At 55.4% G+C, this 21,142-nt stretch overlaps 1 protein-coding gene across 1 annotated transcript in view; it reads left to right on the forward strand.

Moving 5' to 3' along the window:
• The first annotated feature begins 9,744 nt into the window (after positions 1–9,744).
• CAPN2 (calpain 2) overlaps positions 9,745–21,142 on the forward strand; it is a 40,779-nt gene continuing 29,381 nt past the window's right edge. The window contains exons 1-2 of the mRNA XM_080824579.1: positions 9,745–10,102; positions 14,796–14,865. Coding sequence (XP_080680705.1) covers positions 9,866–10,102; positions 14,796–14,865 — 307 coding nt within the window. The 5' untranslated portion in view covers positions 9,745–9,865. The remainder of the gene's footprint in view (positions 10,103–14,795; positions 14,866–21,142) is intronic.

Consider the following 21,142-nt stretch of genomic DNA (forward strand, 5'->3'; position numbering starts at 1 on the left):
CTCGCGGCTCAGAGGCCCCTTCGGTGGTATTCCCTTATTTGGCCCCAGGCAGGGGCTCGTGTTCTCTCCGGAGAGCTGCTCTGGCAGAGCCTCTCTCTGGGCTCAGGAAGACTCACACAGACAGTGACAGCCTGGCGTGCCGGCGGCTGACCGCGGCTTCCCGGAAACAGAAGGATACAAAAGAATGGCGTATGGGGAATGACCTGGGCACTGCTAGCCGTGCCTGGAAACCCACCTTAATATGCTAAAAAATAAATCTCTGGGTCTCCCAAGAAGTCTTCTCTGTGCGTGTGTATTTAGAGGTTCTGGGGGAGAGATACCCTGTTCCAGAGGCCGGGGGAATCGCTGGTCTTCTGTCCCAAGCACTGGCTGCGTTCACCCGGGGCCCCTGAGATGGGAGCTGGGAGCAGAGGAGGTGCTGGGCCAGGCAGGTCTTGAGGCAGAAGAAGCCTGCCCCACACACAAGGCTCAGGTGGTGAGAGAGAACCGCCAACGAGCTGGCCACAGGGGTTCGCGACCGGGTGTCGGGGGGCCTAAGAGTCAGAGTGTTCTTTTCCCACTAGGCCGGCAATCCCCACGGCCCCAGGTCCAGGGCCAAGCTTCCCGAAGGCAGCCTTGTTCTCCAGCTGCGGCTCCATTGCTCACCGCCGGCCGGATGACCCCGGCCATGTCACCATAATGCTCATGCCTCAGTTTCTTCATCGGTAAACGTGGAAAACATAGCAAGACCTATCTCATCGGGTTATTGTGAGGGTTTATCCAGGGAAGAAAATGAAAACCCTCACTCAGAACCCGTGTTCACGACAGCGTCACTTACGACAGCCACGGCGTGGAAGCGGCTCCCATGTCCGTCCACAGAGAACTGATGACATGGGGCGTGTCTGTCAGCTGGCCCTCGTGCTCGGCCAGAGACCCCGTCACTTAAAACCAGGAACAGACAAGCCTCACCCGGGCTCGGTTGGCCCGACCCTTGATCTCAGCTTGAGACTGATCTTGATCTTAGGGTCACGAGTTCAATCCCGGAGTTGGTTCATGCTGAGTGTGGAGCCTACTCAAAATTTAAAAAAAAAAAAAAATTAGAAAGAAAACACCACACAAATAGACAAGACTGCTTAACTCATCCTCTGACAGAAACCCGTTGTGCTTACTTCTTATCCAACTTTCTGAAGGCATCACGAAGATGTTTTGCAATGACCAGAACATTCCAGAACAGAAAAGCCCTGATAGCAACGGAATGCCTAGAAGACCACACCCAGCACAGCCCCTCACCTGCTGGTGACCCTGGGCTGAACGCACACTCACTCCCACCCATGACTGCATGCTCTCCCCCTGCTCCTCTGCAGGCACCCCCCCCAGGTCCCCTTATAAAGCTCTTGGTGCTCCTCATGTGAGGGGAAAGACTGGTTGTCGTATGTATGTGTGTATTTGAGAAGTTGGTTGTCAAGGCTTGACTCTGCCACCTCCCTATCTGCCAGCACCAGAAATAAAATTCTCCCTTTCTTTTCCAAACCCTTATCTCTTGAGTTACTGGCTTCTCCCACCATGAGTTCATCCAAATTCTCTCAGCAACAGTACTGGCAAACCCAACCCAGAGCCATGTTTCCGATTTGCGAAGCCCCCTCGGGATGCCTCGGGATTCCCCCGGACGGAGCAGGTGGCTGGAGTCTTTCTCGCTCATTTTCTGAGTCAGTGGATCCGTGAGTACTATACACATGGTGAAACATTACTCAGCCATTAAAAAGAAGGAAACCTTGTCACTAGCAACATCAATGAAACTGGAGGGCATCACACCGAGTGAAAGAAGTGAGAGAAAGACCAATACTGCGTGATCTCACTTACACGTAGAGTCAAAACAAAAGTCCTAGATACAGAGACCAGATCAGAGGTTGCCAGCGGTGGGGGTTGGGGGAGGGTGAGCAAAGTGGGTGAAGGGGGGTCAGAAGAGACAAGCTTCCAGTTACAGAATAAACGAGTCACAGAGTGTAACACACAGGGTGGTGGCTACAGTTGATAACTGTGGTGCATATTCGAAAGTTGTAAGAGAGTAGATCTGAAAAGCTGGCACCAGAAAACAATGTCTGTGACTATGTATAGTCATGAACGTTAACCACCCTTGGTGCGGAGATCACTTTGCAATATACACAAACATCAAATTCTGATGCTGTGCACCTGAAATTAACATAATAGTATGTCAACTCTACCTCAATTTTTAAAAATGGAAAAAAATGAATAAATATTTGCGGAACACTCAAGATGAGGACAGGCTCTCCCCAGCTGCTCCAACCGGTAACTACACAGCAGAGGTCTTGGGCCCACTGCTTCTACCCTGTGCAGACCGCTAATGGGCCAGCTCTGCTGGGGACACCCCACGGAGCTGGCTGAGACCTTCTCAAGGCAGCACTGGGGATCTTCCCACCCCGTGGGCTTTCCTTCTCTCTTCACTGGTATCAGACTTGCATGGTGATCTGAAACCTCCTCTACCTCCTCTGCTCCCCCACCCCTTTATCTTTCTCAGGCAGGACCCCCAATAAATCTCTTGCACTCCTAACTTTGTGTTGGCATTTGCTTCCTGGAGGATGCAAAAATGACAGACTAGGTTAAATAGAAACCTTCGCTGTAGGACTTGTCAGAGCCTTTGACATAATAATACATACTAGGATTCATTAAGAGGGAACATACTATGAAGTGTGTCCCAAACACTTTTTAGTTTATTGACTAAACATCCACACACTCACACCTATATACACAGCACAGAACATCCATTAACATCATCTGGAATTTATAATCTGCTGAATAAAGTTTGGTAAAAACTGAACTAGAAGACTCTAAATTTCTAGCAATGCTGGAATTCTGTCATACAGACCTCAAAATGTGCCTGCAGGGCCTCGTGGTACAGAAGGAAAGCCCCAAAGCCTCACCCGGTTTTTATCAACAGCCCACTCTGTGTTTATAAGCCTCCACCCATCAGAATTACAGGGCTCATGACACACTGATGTCATTAGCCCTATTTACAGAGGGAAAGACTGAGGCACAGGAAGGTTAAGACACGAGCCCCAGATCCCCCCCTCAGGTTCCTGGTGCTGCCACTGAGTCATGGTCTGTTTGACCTATTCCAACAACAGAGGACTAAGGCGCTGCAACAGCGGGGAGGGAAACCCAGGGGTCCCTGGGATCTTGGCCCCGGGGAAGGGGGATCCCAGCAATAACAAGATTCCTGGGGGGCTGAGCCCTGTGCCTGGAAGGCGGGAGGGGGTAAAGAGCCACGTAAAAATACACCTGACCCAGGTGGATACAGCAGCGGACAGAGGCTAGTAAGTACTGAAACAGGTCTAAACTCCCAAGACCCAATGTAGCAGAGGGCAAGGATGTGTGGAGGCCCAAAATGACGTGGAGACACGGCCAGTACTGCAGGGCTGGCAGTTGACTGCCCCCTCCCTGCTCCAGCCCCCTTGACTCCAGTACGTCTGCTCTGCTCCTCCCCCACCCCAGGAGGCTGTTTAGGCTTTTTGGTGCTCTCTTTCCAGAGTCTTCCTCTCTCCAGCCTGCAGCACCTCCCCGTCTTGTGACACCAGGAGCAGCGCCCTTGGACCCACTCCTCTCAGGCCCTTGGACCCGCACTGGAACACCACCCCCCACCCCCCCACCCCCACCCCCACACCCGGTGGCTCCAGCGGGCCTGTCCAACTCCCAGCTGCAGTCACAAGGAAGCAACAAGCCTTTTAGCCGCTCCAAGAGGGAGGGGTAACCACACAAGATTCCTCTCTCTCCACCTTTTGATCTGGATCACAGGCCAGAGAGGGGGAGGGGGATCCGCTTTTCCGGGGCCTCCGCCCTAGGGAGAAAACGGCCTCCTGCCGGCCGTACAGCCCTCTTGGGCCTGAAGAGACCTGACAGGCTCCCATCTGGGGGCTCAGAGCACCCCTTCGCGGCCGCTCCGCAGAGCCTCTGTTTCCTCTTCTGTAAAACGAGAAAAGAAGGCTTCCCTTGACCGACTGTGAAGATTTAGTGTGCATCAAGCATGGAGCTCGGTGCCACAGCTGTGTGGTTTGGATGTTTTATTCTCTTTGTGACTCTCTCTCTCTCTCTCTCTCTCTCTCACACACACACACACACACACACACACACACACACACAGAGGGGCTGGGCCCCACCCGCACAAGCTGGGCTCCCGGCTCTGACTCAGCCGCTGCGATCTGGGCTGGGCGGGGTGACTCACTGCAGGAAGTTTCCCCAGGGTGAGGCCTGGAGTGCAGGGCTGTGGGTGCCTGGGTGAACCCTGCGGGAGAGATTGTCCAGTGAGACAGCATCCTGTGAGAGTCTCCAGAAGTGTCAAGAACACTTCATTCAGGTTTTAAAAACCACTCCATGTCCTTGGTGAGGGCAGTAATCACTGCGGGCATTTGAAAATAAATTCGAGTCCCTTGGGACAGCAAAGGTCCTCTGTGAGTGGAGTCCTGTATGCCCAGGCCCTGGGAGGCTGGTGGACAGCAGCTGGGGTAGCAGGAAGTTGCCCGTGGGGCTGGTCTGCCCCTTCCCATGTCGCATAGTGGACCTGGGACCAGTGTCAGCCACACCTGGGCGGGCAGGAACAGGGCATGTCCTTCAGGGCCAACCTGGCCTCCGGGAGACTGGCCAGAGATGTGTGAGTTCTATCACACTGGCCAGGTGGACGCAAAGCCCAGAAGAAATCCGGTGCGTGCCATGGACATCGGACAGTGAAACCAGTTAACCAAGAAGAGCTGTCTCTTGCCTCTGTTCTCAGTTATGGCGGTTTCAGAAAACCCATGAGCTAGAAGCCAATGTCAATGTCTCCCATTTCATCCAAGGCTGCAAAAGCAGAACAGGTGGGCAGTGGTGGCACTTGCAAAGAGGACCTGGAGATTTCAGACAAAAGCACATCCGGACTTAGGTAAGACTCGAATCGGAGAGAAAGACTATTGCAATAGTGAGACATTTCCAATGTCAAAAACATACAAGCATCTCACCAGCATACAGAAAGAGCTGGTCTCTTACAGTGTAAAGGATGAGCAGACAGAGAGAAGCAGAATCTTTGCAGGGGAAGCCAGATGAACAAGGGAAATGAGGGGTGGATCTGACCAGAAGTCCCAGGAGATGCCGATAAAGGGGCCACGTTCCACTTCGTGTCTTCTCAGTTTTGCAGGCAAGCAGAGGTCAGACACCTGTAAGAGAGAGACAAACCTGAGTACAGTTTGCTCAAGCAATGCAGAGAATAAGAAATGGACAACTGAGCACTTGGTCAAGGACAAGAATCAATGGTGGAGAGGACAATATTGGTGACTCCAACCCAAACCCCAAAGTAGGGTGATTCCATGGAAATGGGGTGCGTGGCAACTCCACTCCCGAAGCACGTGGTACAAAGGGATCAGTTCTCTCTCTTTTTTTTTAAGTCATCTCCACACCCAACGTGGGGCTCGAACTCAGGACCCTGAGATCAAGAGTCTCACGCCACCGATGGAGCCAGCCAGGGTCAGCTGGGTGCCCCAAGGGCTCAGTTTTGTTTCGTTGTGGTTTTTTTAAGATTTTATTTATTCAGGGCACCTGGGTGGGTCAGTGGGTTAAAGCCTCTGCCTTCAGCTCAGGTCATGATTCCAGGGTCCTGGGATCGAGTCCCACATCTGGCTCTCTGCTCAGCAGGGAGCCTGCTTCCCTTCCTCTCTCTCTGCCTGCCTCTCTGCCCATTTGTGATGTGTCTGTCAAATCAATAAATAAAATCTTTAAAAAAAATAAAAAAATAAAGATTTTATTTATTCAGTTGACAGAGAGAGGGAGAGAGATCACAAGTAGGCAGAGCAACAGGCAGAGAGAGGGGGGGAAGCAGACACCCTGCTGAGCAGAGACCCTCTCCTCCCCACACCGCCCAATGCGGGGCTCGATCCCAGGACCCTGAGATCACGACCTGAGCCAAAGGCAGAGGCTTAACCCACTGAGCCACCCAGGTGCCCCAAGGGCTCAGTTCTTGAATCTGAATAAATACTCACAGCGGCAGAATGCAATTTACTAATCCTAAGCTCCTTCCTCCTCTTTGGGAAATGTAGAAAAGGGGGAAACCACAGCTTGTCTCCAAGAGATGTTGAGGGACAGAGAAATAGTGCCTTCAAAATGCAGCCGCCCCTTGCAAAAGTTCCCTCAAGAACAAGGCCAATGCCGACTTTCAAGTTGGTAAATCTTAAGCCGGAGATGCTGGAAGAACACCTCCAGCCTGGGTCCTACCACCGGCCAGCAAGCCCTCAGGCCATGGGGCGTTCAGAGGTCACCAGCCCCCAGCTCGGCAGGTCCCCACCCCCCAGCAGCAGGACCCCATCTGCCCGGGAGGGAGAATTCTTCCTCCGCCCTCCAGGTCCTCAACAGGACTAAAAATTCTGTGGACACAGAGCCACTTAACAGGACAAAGACCCTGGGGCGCCTGGGTGGCTCAGTGGGTTGGGCCTCTGCTTTCAGCTCAGGTCATGAACTCAGGGTCCTGGGATGAGCCCCGCATCACATAGGGCTTTCTGCTCAGCAGGGAGCCTGCTTCCCTTCCTCTCCCTCTGCCTGCCTCTCTGCCTGCTTGTGATCTCTGTCTGTCAAATGAATAAAGAAAATCTTAAAAAAAAATAAAAACAGGACAAAGACCCAAAGCTGTATTCCATGCTCACAGAAGCCCGGTAACGAAATTGGGACCCAAAGAAAGGACCGAGACAGGCAGTTTGTATCCACTTTAGTCAAAGAGACGATATACATTTATGAGGAATCGACAGGATAAGGAACACCCGTATTTGCGAGCTTGAATCAGTAAGGAATTCTCAGGGGTTCTGGTGCTAGGCCAAGGCCAAGCTGGGAAGGCCTGAGCTCAGGAGCTCACCGCAGGGCTCCACCCTTCCACGAGGTGCAGCGTGGGCTGGCGTGCAAGCATTCTTTGTTAAATTAAACCCAGGACCCATGAAGCTCATAGCTGGTCCCTGTCCTCCCTGTGGAGCAACACAGAACAAAAAAGCACACCCTAAGCTCCATGACAACGCTGAAAACACAGGAAGTTAGTCTCTGGGCCGGTGCATAAAAGTGTGCCAAAAGATACTTCCCCAAAAGAGTATAATAATGACTCTCAAAGAGAAGATGAACCTAGGTCCAAGATTTTATTTCACTCATCAGTGAAGAAGTGAACCAGTAGGTGTTAAAAAAAAAAAAAAAAGGTTCAAAGGAGAATCTAAAAGAGCAGCGGGTTGGGCACCGCAGAACTGAGATCTGTTCATAGATACAGAACAGCTGTAGGGAGGCTGTGGGGTCACGCTTCCCTCCGGGAAACCCTATTTGCAGTATATGGGCAAGAGTTATTTGCATTACTGTCAGTTTCCTAAAACTTAACAGGGTTGTGAAATAGCCTGAACACGGGGAAAGGCGCAGACAGGAGCTCATGGGATTCCCCGCAAGTCTGCTTAGTGAAAAAGCCTGCGACCCGGAAGTGAGGGGGACACCGTTGCGGTTTCTGAACCAGCTGGGTGGGTTCCCACCCAACGCTCTACTAAAGGTGACTACAGCCACCCACAGTGGGGACATCCTGGACCCACACAACTCCGCTCAGGTGGTCTGGACCCAAAGCTGGAATTCCCCATGCCCAGGGAGGAGGTCCGGGTCAGAATCCTACAGATCCGCTCCCACAAGATGAACGTCAGTCCTGATGTGAACCCCGAGGAGCTGGTCCACCATGCGGAAGACTTCAGTCGGGCCCGGTGCGAGGCCCCGTGCGAAGGCGGGCGTGATCGCACTGCGCAGGCTCCGGAAGAACTCACACAGGAGGACTCCACAGAGGGCGTCCTGGAGGTGCCAGCCAAGAAGAAAGCAAACCCGCAGTACTACACCTGCTCCCTGGTCTGGCGCTGGTTAGAGTCATAATAAAAGAAAAGGAAAACAAAACAAAACAAACAAACAAAAAAACCTAACATTGCAGAGAACACCCGGAATATCTTTCTTCCTTTTTAATTCCAAAGATTTTTAAGTGTTCCCTCACAGGTTATCGTCTTGCAGACAAATTCTAATTACTCAAATCTCGAACTACACTTCAAGGTGGACTATCTAGGCTTCCTGTTCTTCAAGCTGAAAGATAATTTTTTTAAAAAAGATTTTATTTATTTGACAGAGAGAGAGTGTGCAAGCAAGGGGAGCAGCAGCAGGAGAGGGAGAAGCAGGCTCCCCACTGAGCAAAGAGCACGATTTGGGACTCCATCCCACGACCCTGGGATCATGACCCGAGCCGAAGGCAGACACTTCACCGACGGAGCCACCCAGGCGCCCCTAAAAGATAATTTTTTTAAAAAAGTTAAATCATGACTGATTCTCATCTAGCTATAAAATGAACACATGTTAAAGATTTCATTTAGCTCATTAATTAATTGAGGCTAATAAGCAGATGCTACATCTGGTTCAAAGGGAAAGTGCAAGAAGCATTGGTTTATAAGAAATGAAGAAAATTGAAATGACTGTGCGACCGGCCTCAGCAGACCCCCGCAGGGTGGGGAGACCTCTACACTGGGCAGGATTCATGTGCATCTCTACACTGGGCGGCCACCGTTATCTATAACTCAAGAGTCATAAAAGAACTCATGCACAGTGAAAGACTACCATCGGTCGGCTGGAAAGAGGTGCTCTAACCAGATGTTCAGATCACTTTGCCGTGTGGAGCTGTCCTGGGGAAGTGTAAGAAGTTGAGCAACCTATCCCTGGCTTCTACCCCATAGAAGCCAGTGCCCTGCCCATCCTCAGTCCTGACAATAAAAAATGTCTTCCAGCAAGGCCAAGTGTCCCCTTGGGGTAAGGTGGGGAGGGCAAAGTCACCCCCAGTTTCCCACTGAAACACAAATGCTTGCCCCTTAATGTGGGGAGTGCTAGGACAGCAGTCCTGGGTGTACCAACACCTCCCTGGTGGAGCTGAAAAGCTTGCTCTCCCCAACCCAGTACCCCCCCACCTGGGGGGAAGCGGTCACTCTATAAGGCTCTCCAAACAACCCACCAGTATTGACTCTGGCCTCCCGTTCAAGATAAGTGTCAGATAAATAATACCTGTTTTTGGTAATCTCTACACACAACCTGGAGCTGGAACTCAGGACCCCAAGATCAAGATCAAGATCGCATGCTTCACCGATTGAGCCAGCCAGGCGCCCCACAACGAGTACCTTTTTAGTATAAGTATGTCCTTGCACTGTCTGGGACATACTTACACTGGGGAAATACTGCTGCTAACCTGGAATTCGTATTTAACTGCGAGGATGTATTTTCAGTCGCAAGCCCCGACCCCTGTGTGTGATGTGCAGCGTTCGATTACAACGGTCCTGAGGCCTGGGACTCCCTGAGCTGTCCGCGACTGCTGGTGCGACACTGGGTCACCCAACCTCTCCTCTCCGAGGCCCGCTGTTCGCCTCCGCAGGATGGGAACCCCAGCGGGGGGACACCCCTCTCCCGGGGTTGCTGCGAGCGTTGAATGAGACCGTCTGCACAGCCGCCAGCGGTGTTGGGCACAAAGTCGGAGCCCACGCGGTGGCCGCTGATTTAGTCCCCGACCCACCTCCTACTCTGGGGGCGGGGAGTTGGCTGCGTGTCGTCGCCACAGGTGGCAGCCCCGCCCCCCGGCGCCGAGGCCCCACCCCCGCCGGGAAGCCACACCTCCTCCCGGCGCCGAGGCCGCAACCCCCGGACCCCGAGGCCACACCCCGCGGACGCCAAGGCCACACCCCGCCGGGAGGGGGCGCCTGCTGCCGGGGGAGGCACCGCCTGCAGCGCCGCGGACTGCAGTCCAGCCGCAGCGCGACCGACCAGGCCGCGCCCCTGCCGAGACCCGTCCCTGTTCGCCGCGCCCCTGCCCAGACCCCGCGCCATGGCCGGCATCGCAGCCAAGCTGGTGAAGGACCGAGAGACGGCTGAGGGGCTGGGCTCGCACGAGAAGTCCATCAAGTACCTCAACCAGGACTACGAGGCGCTGCGGGACGAGTGCCTGGAGGCCGGGACGCTCTTCCAGGACCCCTCCTTCCCGGCCATCCCTTCCTCCCTGGGCTTCAAGGAACTGGGGCCCTACTCCAGCAAGACGCAGGGCATCGAGTGGAAGCGGCCCACGGTAGGGCGCGCAGCGCGGGGCGGCGGGGGGAATGGGCCAGGGTGGGCGGAGAGCGGCAGGGGACGGCGGGGGCGCGGGGCCCGGAGTGGGTGAGGGACGCAGGGTGCGGGGCCTAGGCCTCCCGCCGGCCGAGGCAGTGGGGTCGTGGAGGGCCTGCGCCCGCCGCCGGAAGCGCACGAGGAGCGCACCGCGCGCGCCCCTCCCCGTTACTGATGCGGGCGCGTCCGCTGCGCGGGCCTGGCTTTTGTCCACCCCGGCACTTCCCGGGCCCGGTCTGGCGCGCCCTGCCCAGCGGTACAGTTAGCAGGCCGCGGGAGCCGCCTTGGACTCTGCCAGATGTCGGGGTGACATAGGGGACCTGGGGCAAACTTTGCTTGGACTCCCGCGGGGAGGTGGTGGAAGGAGAGTCTGCGGGCAGAGGAGCGTGGGAGGCAGTATCTCTGACCAGGAAAGTCAGGCTCTAACTCAGCTTGTGTCTGCGTCAGGGGGGAGGGAAATCCGAGCCTGTTCCTTATGTGAGTAAGGACTGTCTTATGCAGTCGTGGTTAGATTTATCCAATCAGAGTTTCGTGTTTGTTTTTCCAAATGGGAACTGATGAGACCTCCGCATAACATTTACCCTGATGGTTAACGATAGACAGGGTAATCTGGCAGGGAGCCAGTGCTCCTCCTCATTGCACTGGCCCAGAGTCTTTCCTGGGGAACCTCGGGTTGGGGCAGGGGGCGCCCTCTAAGCTCCCTTGTCCGTTCCCCACCCCTTCCCTGGCAGGCCTTGGGACAGCTCGCCCCCTCCTCCGGTTGTCCATCCTGTGTGCTGGCTCACCTGCCATGGGACACTGCCTGGCCTTCCCCCACCAAACCTGAACAAGGCTTCCTGGGAACCCAGGCTCTAGATTCCTGACTTGAGAGTAAGGTTGCCGCCCTGCGTCTACTCCTCTGGACCTCCCAGGTTTCCTGTTACCCAAAACCTAGCCTGTAGGCAGCAAGCGCAGTAGAAACGCCCTGGGGGGGGGCGGGGGCTGGGTGGCTCCGTGGGTTAAAGCCTCTGCCTTCTGCTCAGGTCATGATCTCAGGGTCCTGGGATTGAGCCCCACATCAGGCTCTCTTCTCAGCGGGGAGCCTGCTTCCTCCTCTCTCTCTCTCTGCCTGCCTCTCTGCCTGCTTGTGATCTCCGTCTGTCAAACAAATAAATTAAAAAAAAAAAAAAGAAAGAAAGAAAGAAATGCCCTGGGCGGGGTCCCCAGGACTCGAGTTCATTTCTTGCTAACCTTCTGGGTGACCCTGCCTGCACCTTTTAGCCTCTTTACTTGCATTTCTTCATCTAGAAGGAGAGGTGTTGCCTAAGTATTTTCCTCTTTATTGATTTATTATTCTTTATCTTTTATTGTTCCTTACAGAGCCCTGCTAACTTTCCTCCAGTGTTTTTGCAATTTATAGATATAATTATGTATTATCTGTTCTTCACACTGAACTGCAGAGACCCCATGTGTGTTGGTCACCAGTGTGTCCCCAGAAATCAGTGCCTCCTCATCCAGCGGGCCTGAGCACCTGTTCCCATGCCAGGCACTGTCTTCAATGCTGGGGATACACCTGTGAAGAGAAAGACAATGATTCTTCAGGGAGTCAGGGAATAAATGAAGGCAGGATTGTAAAGAGCCTTGGCTAAAGTTACAGTTTTGAAAGTGACAAATGAGAGAATGTATTTTTCTGACACTAACATAGCACCTCACTCACAGTTTACAGAGTGAATTGGCACATGCCTTCACTTGTTCTTTTGTTCACTAAATAAGCATTTACAGAGCACCTACTACATGCCAGGGATGGTGCATCTAGTTTCTGCCTCCTTAGACTTTAGGGGCTGGTGGGGGGAGGCAGGTCACCCAGCAGGTAGACATGCCGGTAGTGCTTCCAGATGGGAGAGAGGTCTGGGGCCATCTCAGGACCCCTGCTCAGGATGAGACAGGCTGGGAGCTGCACAAATCGGGGGCAAGGGAGGCAGGGAGGTTGTTATGTTCCCATTCAGCGGTTGGAGAACTGGAGGCTTGCAGAAGTTAAATATTTGCTCACGCAGGTGTCTGGGCTGGGGCTGGGACTCTGTCCAGCCCATGGGTGTGCAGACCCCACAGCTCACAGCTGCCCTCTGCCTCTGTCCTGCCTTCTGGAACACTGCTGTGGTTGGGGTCAGGCAAGGGAAACAAAATGTCCTCTGGATTTGGACACCTGCGAGTCATTGGTGACTTTGGCAGAGGAGCTGCGGTGGGAAGGTGATGCGGAGCCAGACACCGGGGTGCTGTTGACGCCATGGTCAGGGACCCAAAGGGAAGACCGTTGTTGGGCTTTTTTCAGAAGGGTGTCTGAAAAGCAGCAGGGGAGTGGTGGGTAGGGCAGGCTGTGGGGTTTTAGAGGCTGTGGGATGTGTCATGTGTTGAGTCACCAAGGGAGGAAGGAGTGAGAGATGGGCAGACAGGAGGAGCTTGTGACACAGGGTCCCAAGGAAGGGAGAGCAGGGAGCAGGCAGGCCCTGTGCTGCCCCTCCCCAGGGAGCGGTTTCCTGACCTCCCACTGACTGCGCAGACACTGGGAAGGGGTAGTCAGGTGAGAGCGGGGGGGCCCCCAAGTCCCCTTGCACCCCAAGAGCACACACTTCTGTGGTGACTCACTTATTCACCCTCCAGCCCGAATCTCCAGCCCCCAGGATAGGGGACTGTCATCCCCTTGTTCTTCACTGGTAATAACAATAGCTGACTTCTGCGGAGGGCTTACCAAGGACACTTGGTCTCACGTGACCCCCCCCCAGAACACCCTGTGGGAGGTACACTCGTCACACAGTCCCCATTCTACAGATGAGGAAACCAAGGCCAAAGGAGGTGGAGGACCTTGCCAGGGACTTAGGACCCATCAAAGTGGCAGAGCCAGGGTTCAGACTGCCCCAGACTGTCTGGACCCAGAGCCCAAGCCCTCAACCCTGTCCCCAGGACTGTTGCATCCATGTTTAATCCAGTACCGCACTTTCCCGAGGTACCTCCAAGGGCCACCCTGAGCTTTGCCTTCTTTGGAGAGGCTGCCGAGGTGTGGGAAAGTCTCTGCAACAATGGAAAAATCCTGCTGGGGGAAGAACCTGGCTCACAAAAGAATGGCAGTGTGATTCTTTTTTTTTTTTTCTTTTTTTCTTTTTTTTAAGATTTTACTTGTTTATTTGACAGACAGAGATCACAAGTAGTCAGAGAGGCAGACAGGGAGAGAGAGGAGGAAGCAGGCTCTCGGTGGAGCAGAGAGCCCGATGCGGGGCTCGATCCCAGGACCCTAGGATCATGACCTGAGCCGAAGGCAGAGGCTTTAACTCACTGAGCCACCCAGGCGCCCCTGGCAGTGTGATTCTTGGGTTCTCGGCACCAAGCCCAATGTGTCCTTCGATGAGCCGCATAAGTGCTGGGCTGGCAGGTTCGGTTCAGCAGAAACACACTCGCATTGTCCTCTCATCCCCCAAGCAGACCGATCTGAGCAGGGAGGGGACCATGGCGAGGCGTGAAAGGAATGCCTTGTGCTGTAGATTGAGGTGCTGGGACAGGGCACAGGGGACATGGGGCCGGATCCAGGCCCCACCCAGGAAAGGCTTGTGCTGGATCCAGAGGGACACACCAGGGGCACAGTGCAGGGTGTAGGGTGGAGTGCCTGCACACGGAGGTCGTGGAAGACGACAAAAGCCCAGATTTATGCTGGCTTCCTTTGTGGCTTTGGGGTGGAGCGTTTCAGAATCAGGAAATGGACAGGGTGGCGGGAGGGGCTGGAATTGTTCAAAACTGGCCTCCATCCGGCTGAGGGGGAGTCATCCTGAGTTGTGTTACTGATCAGTGAGGTTGTAACACTCTCAAGAGTTGTGTTACTAATCAGTCAGAGGGAGCGCTGCCCCCTCCCCCAGACCCAGAGCAGGAAGAGTAGGAGCTCTCTTTGGCTATGGCCAGTGAGCGCAAATCCCAGTGCTGTCTGTAACTTAGACACATTGTTTAACATTGTTCTATCTCCTTGGCCTATTTTTTCTGCCTACCCATCTGAGTCCCTGAGAGGCCCCATGACATGAAGCACCAGGCACAGCCCCACTCTGCAGCAGCGTCCCTGACACATGGACGCCACCCGTGTCCCAGCTCCGTGGGCGAATTCAGGAGTCTAGATCCAATCCCTGGCATGCACCCACCAGCACCACTGGACGGTGCACAGCTATATACCAAACCACAGAGTACAAGTGCTTGGGGTCTCAGAGTCCCAGAGATGAGCAAGGGCTAGACTGTGAAGGAGGGCTTCATGGAGGAGGTGGCAGTGAGGCTTGAAATACGGTAGGAAATGAAACAGGAGAGAACATGGTGGGAAAGGAATCCCACGAAGATAAAACAGCTGATGTGCAGGAACAGAGGAGAGGGGCTGGCGGGGTGTCCCCAGAGTATCAAGGGACCCACAGGTGGCGGAGGGGAAGTAGTGGGATGAAGTGAGCTGTCGGTGGTGCGGGGTGCTGGGTTTCCACCCCTTCCACGGGCAGGGGTACGAGAAGGAGCCCATGGCAGTCTGTTTCTAACTGCAAAACTTGCCCTGGGCGGGGAGGGGGAGAAGGTGTCTGGTGCACCCACCAGGAACGGGGATGTCCTAACCCTGGAAGCAGGAGCCTGGTGTCCTGACAGCACTCTGTGGGTCTCGTTTGCAGGAGATCTGTGATGACCCACAGTTTATTATTGGTGGGGCCACTCGCACGGACATCTGCCAAGGAGCCCTAGGTAAGTGACAGCGTCTGAAGCGGGCTGTGGGGTCTCGTCTGCAAGGCTGTGCCTTCCCTCCCTTGGCAGCCTGGGGTTTCCGTTTCCAGAAGCTTCCTGGAATACCTGCTCCCCTGAGGGGCCCATCCTGAGGCACACATGAGGCCTCCTGGGTCCCCTGCTCTAGGCTGGTTGTTGAGGTTACATAGACACTCCCACTGGATGGTGCAGGGGCTTCTGGATTTCACCACCTTGCGCTCGGAGCCCCTGTCCCGCGGGGGCACAATGGCTAGCGGCCTATGACGCAGTCAGGCTGTGGGCTGAGGGCCAGGTGGAAGGACTCCCAGGCCAGTCGCAGCCCTGACACCTCTGTTCTCGGGCAACTGCAGGCCTGGGTATGGTGACTCAGTGTGAGGGAAGAGGAAAGCCCACGCTCCCCGCTGAAGGAAAGTCAGAGCACCAGGGCGTTCTTGGGGTTTGTAAGATGGGCTCACCATGGGATCATAAGAGCAGGAAGCAGCGCTTCTCCTTGCAGAGGGGGTGGCAATGTTCATTTGAATGAACGCGGGGTGAGGGGAGCTGAACTGGGAGGGTCTGAGGGTCTGAGGCTGAGCCCCTGGCTGCAGTGTCTCTGACAAAATTGATCATCGGAATTGTAGCTCCTTTCCTGGCCCACCTGGCACAGGCTCCAATACTCAGAGTCATACCCACTCGTGTTTATGGAGTGAACACTCTGCCCCAGACACTAAGCTGTGATGGCAGAATCCCGGCAGTGCTGTGATTGTCCCTATCGATGAGGACACTGAGGTCCCGGAAGTGACATCGGAACTGGGGTTCAGGCACACAGGCATGTACAGTCGGACTCCGGGGCCTATGTCCTCAGCCCCTGGGCTATGCTTGCAGAAGGGGCTAGAGAGTCTTGGTCGCCGAGAGATGTCAGGGCAGCTGTGTGACTGTGTGACTCTGGGAGCCCCACAGGAAATGTCTTTTGGGGAACACGATGACCACTGGCCTGGGGCCAGTGTCTGTGTGTGGATTCCTGAGATTCCAGAGTACATTCTTACCTGCAGAGAACACCCTCCTGCACACCCTGTTTCCTTCCCTCTACCCCACGAACGATAGACTAGATGCCCAGGGGTCCTTGGGAACTGACAGAGGCCTGGGCCAGCCCCGGGGACTTGGAGGATCTGTCATACCTGGAATGGACCCTGCACGTGGCCCAAACATCTGCTTCCAAGGGTTATGACATCTCAAGAGTCAAGTAGCATAAGTAGCAAGTGGAGTGTTTAAGCCCTCTTGACATAACACCAGGCCTCTCTGAGAGGAGAGGAGACGGGTGGGCCTTACATTCCAGGGGTAAAATTCCTGAGATCTGCACTGGGTCAAATAGAAACAAGGTCAAGTGTGATCAGGTCTTGTAGAATTAATTCCTCAGTCTTTGGTCTCTAACGGCTAAGGCCTTTTGCCCTCTTTGGCCTTTCCTTTCCGAGTCGAGTCTCCTGGTTCAATCAATGGCCATCTGGGAAACATGATTGTCTGAACTCTCACCCTGACTCTGGCCTCTGGGCGTGGGGTGGTGACTGTCGCCAGTCCCAGCAGGCTCAGAAGCATTGGGAACAGGGTGCTGTGGCCACGGCACCTGGCCACAGGAGCAGAGTGGCAACCTGGGCTCAGCTCCTAGACTGTGGGCAAGTCATCGATCAGACGAGGCATTTGGCTGTTCTAGAGTCGTTCCTCTGGCCTGCCATGGAGCCCAGGCCATGTACTCCAGCGTGGAGTGTGGCCCGACGGTCCACAGCGGTGACAGTCTGCCCACCGTACCCACTTCTGTGTGCCCTGCTGCAGGCGGTCACCTCAGCTCTGCTGTAAACCTCCCCACCCCCACGCAGACCAGAAGACAGCCCCAGCAGTGCAGCTGGGCACAGCTGAAACGCACTAAGGAGAGAAGTAGATCCGATTATAGGTCTTTCTGCCCTCCTCCAAGCTGTCCTGATGCTGTGACTGTGTCACGGGGACCGGGAGGTGACATTCTCAGAGCAGAATTCACTCTTTGCCCAGACAAGCGCTTGGCTCACCAGGGACCCTGGAGGGTGCCGTCCATGGACTTCTACGTTTCCGGGAGTCTGCCACCCCCATGGGGCTGCCCAGCAGTAGGCCATCCCAAACCACCCCCCTCTCCCAGGGTGCAGCCAAAAACCCCAGCGAGGTCGTTCATGCAGGATTTGCAGAATTGCCCCTACAGTGAGCAGCTAAGTAGGCTCTGGTCTCGCTGGCAGTAACCTGCTCTTCCCAGGCACAACTGCCCCCAGGGGCCCGGGAAATCCAGGAGCTGAACTCCTCTGCTGAGCTTTCTCCAGTGCTCCCAGAGTCCCCACAGCACCCCCCACTGCCCCCCACAGCTCTTTCCCCTCTCCCCTGGCTCTCCGCCCCCCTATCCTAGGCCCCCAGGGGAGGGTTCAAAGCTGCCAGCAGCTGTCAGAGCCCTTGAAAGGCACCACCCCGTGTCACTGTCATCTGGAGCATGTCCTCCAGGCCCCCTCGTGGGGCCTCCGCCCTCAAAAGGCATAGGTTCCTGGAGCACCTAATGGGGGGTGATGGCTATAGGTGTGCTTTCCACAGCCCAGCCCACTGGAGAAGCACCTGCTCCCTCCACTGCTTACTAGCCTAGGGGACTTTGGGCAGCTTACCCAAGCTGTCCGAGACTCAGTTTCCCCTTCCATAAATGGGAATAATGACACTATAGCTGACCCTGGAGCCGCAAGGGGGTCAGGGGGTGCTGACGCCCTGCACGGCTGAAAGTCCGCATGTAAGTTGACTTCCCTGAAACTTAACTACTGATAAGTGTTTTAAATAATTTTTATATATATATATTTTTTTAATATTTTATTTATTTATTTGACAGACAGAGATCACAAGCAGGCAGAGAGGCAGGCAGAGAGAGAGGAGGAAGCAGGCACCCTGCTGAGCAGAGAGCCCGATGCGGGGCTCGATCCCAGGACCCTGAGATCATGACCTGAGCTGAAAGCAGAGGCTTTAACCCACTGAGCCACCCAGGCACCCCAGTTTTTATATATTTTTATATTTATTTTTTAAAGATTTATTTATTAGAGAGTGCGTGCATGCGCGCACGCACACACACAAGCATGGGAGAGGGGCAGAGGGAGAGGAAGAATCCCCAGCAGACTCCGCACTGAGTGTGGAGCCCCCCCACGGGGCTCAATCACGCGACCCTGAGATCACAACCTGAGCCAAAACCAGGAGTCAGGGACACTTAGCCAACTGAGCCACACAGGCGCCCCTGTGAATAATTTTGGGATGATTTACAGTATAATTTTTTAAGAAGTCGTTTTTGTAGTAGGTGCCTTTTGCAAATGTTAACAGCCTTTGTTTGGGGGTACGGTCTTAGATTTATGGAAGAACGGAGAGGACGGTACAGAGACCCCCCACCCACCCCACACCCAGATCCCCCGTCTTGACGAGCTTGGGGGCTTGTTACCATTCATGACCCAGCACCCACACGGCACCCTCGAGGTTTCCTCAGCGGTTACTCGTGTCTTGGTGCTGCTCCAGGGCCCCCCTCAGGGACCACGTTATGTCTGGCTATTGCGTCTGCATGGGCCCCTCTGGGCTGTGGCAGTTTCCCACGCCCCTTGCATGTTATGGTTCTTGTAGGATGCCCCTCTGTTCTGGAATATGCAAGTTGTGACTAAAAATTAAGTGTCCACTGGTTTGGTGGAGAAAGTAAATACATTCTCTTCTCTTTGCAACCGTCACCTTGCGGCCAGCCCCATCATCAGTGCCCCACTGGGGCCTCTCCGGGTCCTGGAGCAGATGGGTGGTGGCTATGACTCATTTCCTCCCAGCCTCCCTTCCAGTTATAAATACTCCTCCACGGCTTTGCTCCCACAAGGCTGCAGCCATGCTCCTGCTCCCTTCCTGTGGTCCCTAAGACAGTCACAGAAGCTGGGATAGCTGGAGCGCTAACGCTGCTGTGTTCCCTCAGACCCCTGTTCCTGTCCCGGCTGCCCCTGGCCTTGGCCGGTATACAGCAGTGTTCCTGACCTCCCGACCCCAGAGAGCAGAGGCAGCAGGAATTCTCCCCCCAAAAGAACCCCCCCATCATTGCATACATCTGCATCTAAAGCCCCCGGGGTGCCCAGGAGTTTATGGGCGCCCCCCCCTGCTCCCCACTGGCCTCTGATCCCACTGTGACTTTCCCTTCTCAGGTGCTCCCTGAGTCAAGAGCCAGGCCTGAACCCTCTGGACTCTGCTGTCTGCCTCTGACATGAGAGTTGGATCAGTTTCCTAAGGTCCCACTACTTTTGACATTTTGTGACTCCAAAATATGGTACTCTCTGCTGGCAGACCCCCACAGTCCTCCTGCACCCCCACCCACCCCCAAGGGGCTCAGCTTATGTCCCTGCTCCAAGGTCTGGGAAGCCCTGCTCAGATCACCCCCCAGCAGTGTCAGCCACAGGGGGGCCTGGCGAGGCACTGGCCTGCAGCAGTGTGGGTGGTAGAGCCCCGGGAGGAGGGTGGTTCACACCACGAGCCTGGCCAGCAGCTGTGCAGTTCACCAGGACGGAAGTGGTCTGTGCCAGCCACATGCGCATATGGGCAACCTCGGGGGCGGCGCTGCAGATCACGGCTCACTGGGGTCCAACCTCCTGTCCCTCACTCTCTGCGGTTGGATGGTCCCTGCAGGCCTATGTGTCTCCCCTGAAGCCAGGCTGGGCACATGCGTCCGTGAGCACCTGTGAACGGCAGGGTCCAGAGTGAGGATGTGGGGGGTCCATCAGGCAGAACGTGGCCATGGCTCTGCAGCGTGTGGCTCTTCGCTTTGGGCGGATCACTGTCCTCCCAAGGCTCTAGTTGCCTCATCCTCGAAATGGGGAGAAGAGGAACCTGCCACAGGGCTGAGGCTGAGGATTGGATGCACCTGCACAGCTGTGGGCTCCCGGGCGCATGGGAGGGGCTTGGTAGCTGCAGGTTGGCGGCTCCCTTCCTGCGGGTGGGTCAGATGGGGCCTGGGGAGGCCAGTGGCATGGGCGCAGGTGCGGTGCCAGCATTCGTACCTGCCCGGTTGGGCTCTGGGCCTTGCCCTCTGCAGCCCCCAAGGTTGTGGAGAGGTACAGGAGGTGGTGTTCAGAGAAGAGCTCAAGGGGCACCGTGCTGTCTTCTGTGCCCCATCCGCGGGGCCCACACTCTGCCTTCAGCTGGAGCTCCCTGCCCCCCCCCCACCTGCCTGGGCCCTGGGAGCAAAGGTGAGGCTTGTGTCCTCCCTTTCCCATTGGGGTGGGGAGCTTCACGACTCGATTTCTCTGTCTCTGGGTCTGGATTAGAGTGAAGAACTCATTCTTGTTGGGACACTTTGTCCTGGGGTCTCCTGTACCTGGCTGCCCCCCACCCCAATCAGCAGGGTTTTGTCCACAGTTCAACCCTGGGGATGCCTCCAGGGACTCAGGAGTTTGGGGGCTCCTCCTGGAGGGTGGATGAAGGGAGCAGGGGTCGGGGCAGAAAAGATGTGGGTTGGATTAAGCCCCAGTCCTGGAAGCTAGGGAACATAGCTGAAACCAGCATCAGGTGGCTTTCTTCTGGTCTGGGCCCCAGGCAACCCAGTCTCAGCAGTGGGGCAGGGACTCCCTTCCCAGCATCCAGTGTTCCAGGCAAGTTCAGAGTCAGGGCGGGAACCACACGGCTCACATCCTCAGCTCCCTCCTTCCTTGTATGGCCCCCTCTGGCAGGGGACAGCAGACAGGAGGGGCAGGGACATGTGGTCTGGATTATTCGATGCCACTGGCTCATGGAAGGAGGCTTGTGTTTGCCAGGGAGGGGTGGGGCCCATCCCCCATAGTCAACAATGTAAATGAGCAGTGACTGGGTTTAGGGGCATTCTGGTTTGGGGGTACCCTCCTCTGGGCTGCTGCTGCGGGGCATGAAAGGGTCATGGGAGGGACACCCGCTGGGACTCCCCAGCCACCATCTCACAGGCCTGGCCCCCTGGCAGGCTTTGCACGTCCTTTAGGGAAGCCCCTCCTCGGCAGCTCCCACGGGTGGCCCCAGGTTGGCCCCTCGGGGCTTCTCTCCCCTCCCTTCCAAAACTAGGGTCAGATGTGGCCAAAAACAGCCTTAGCATCTGGTCTCTTTGGAATTTATGTAGCTTCATGAAGACATAAGACCAGGGCCAGCAGGACTGGACACAGGACAGGACCTCCCACCCTCCGTGCTGTAGAACAGGCTGGGCTTTCCTGGCCCCTGGCCACTGCATGCACCAGCCCCACACAGACTTGACCGTCAG

This window comes from Martes martes (genome assembly GCF_963455335.1).
Source record: "Martes martes genome assembly, chromosome: 15".
Classification (NCBI taxonomy): Eukaryota; Metazoa; Chordata; class Mammalia; order Carnivora; family Mustelidae; genus Martes; species Martes martes.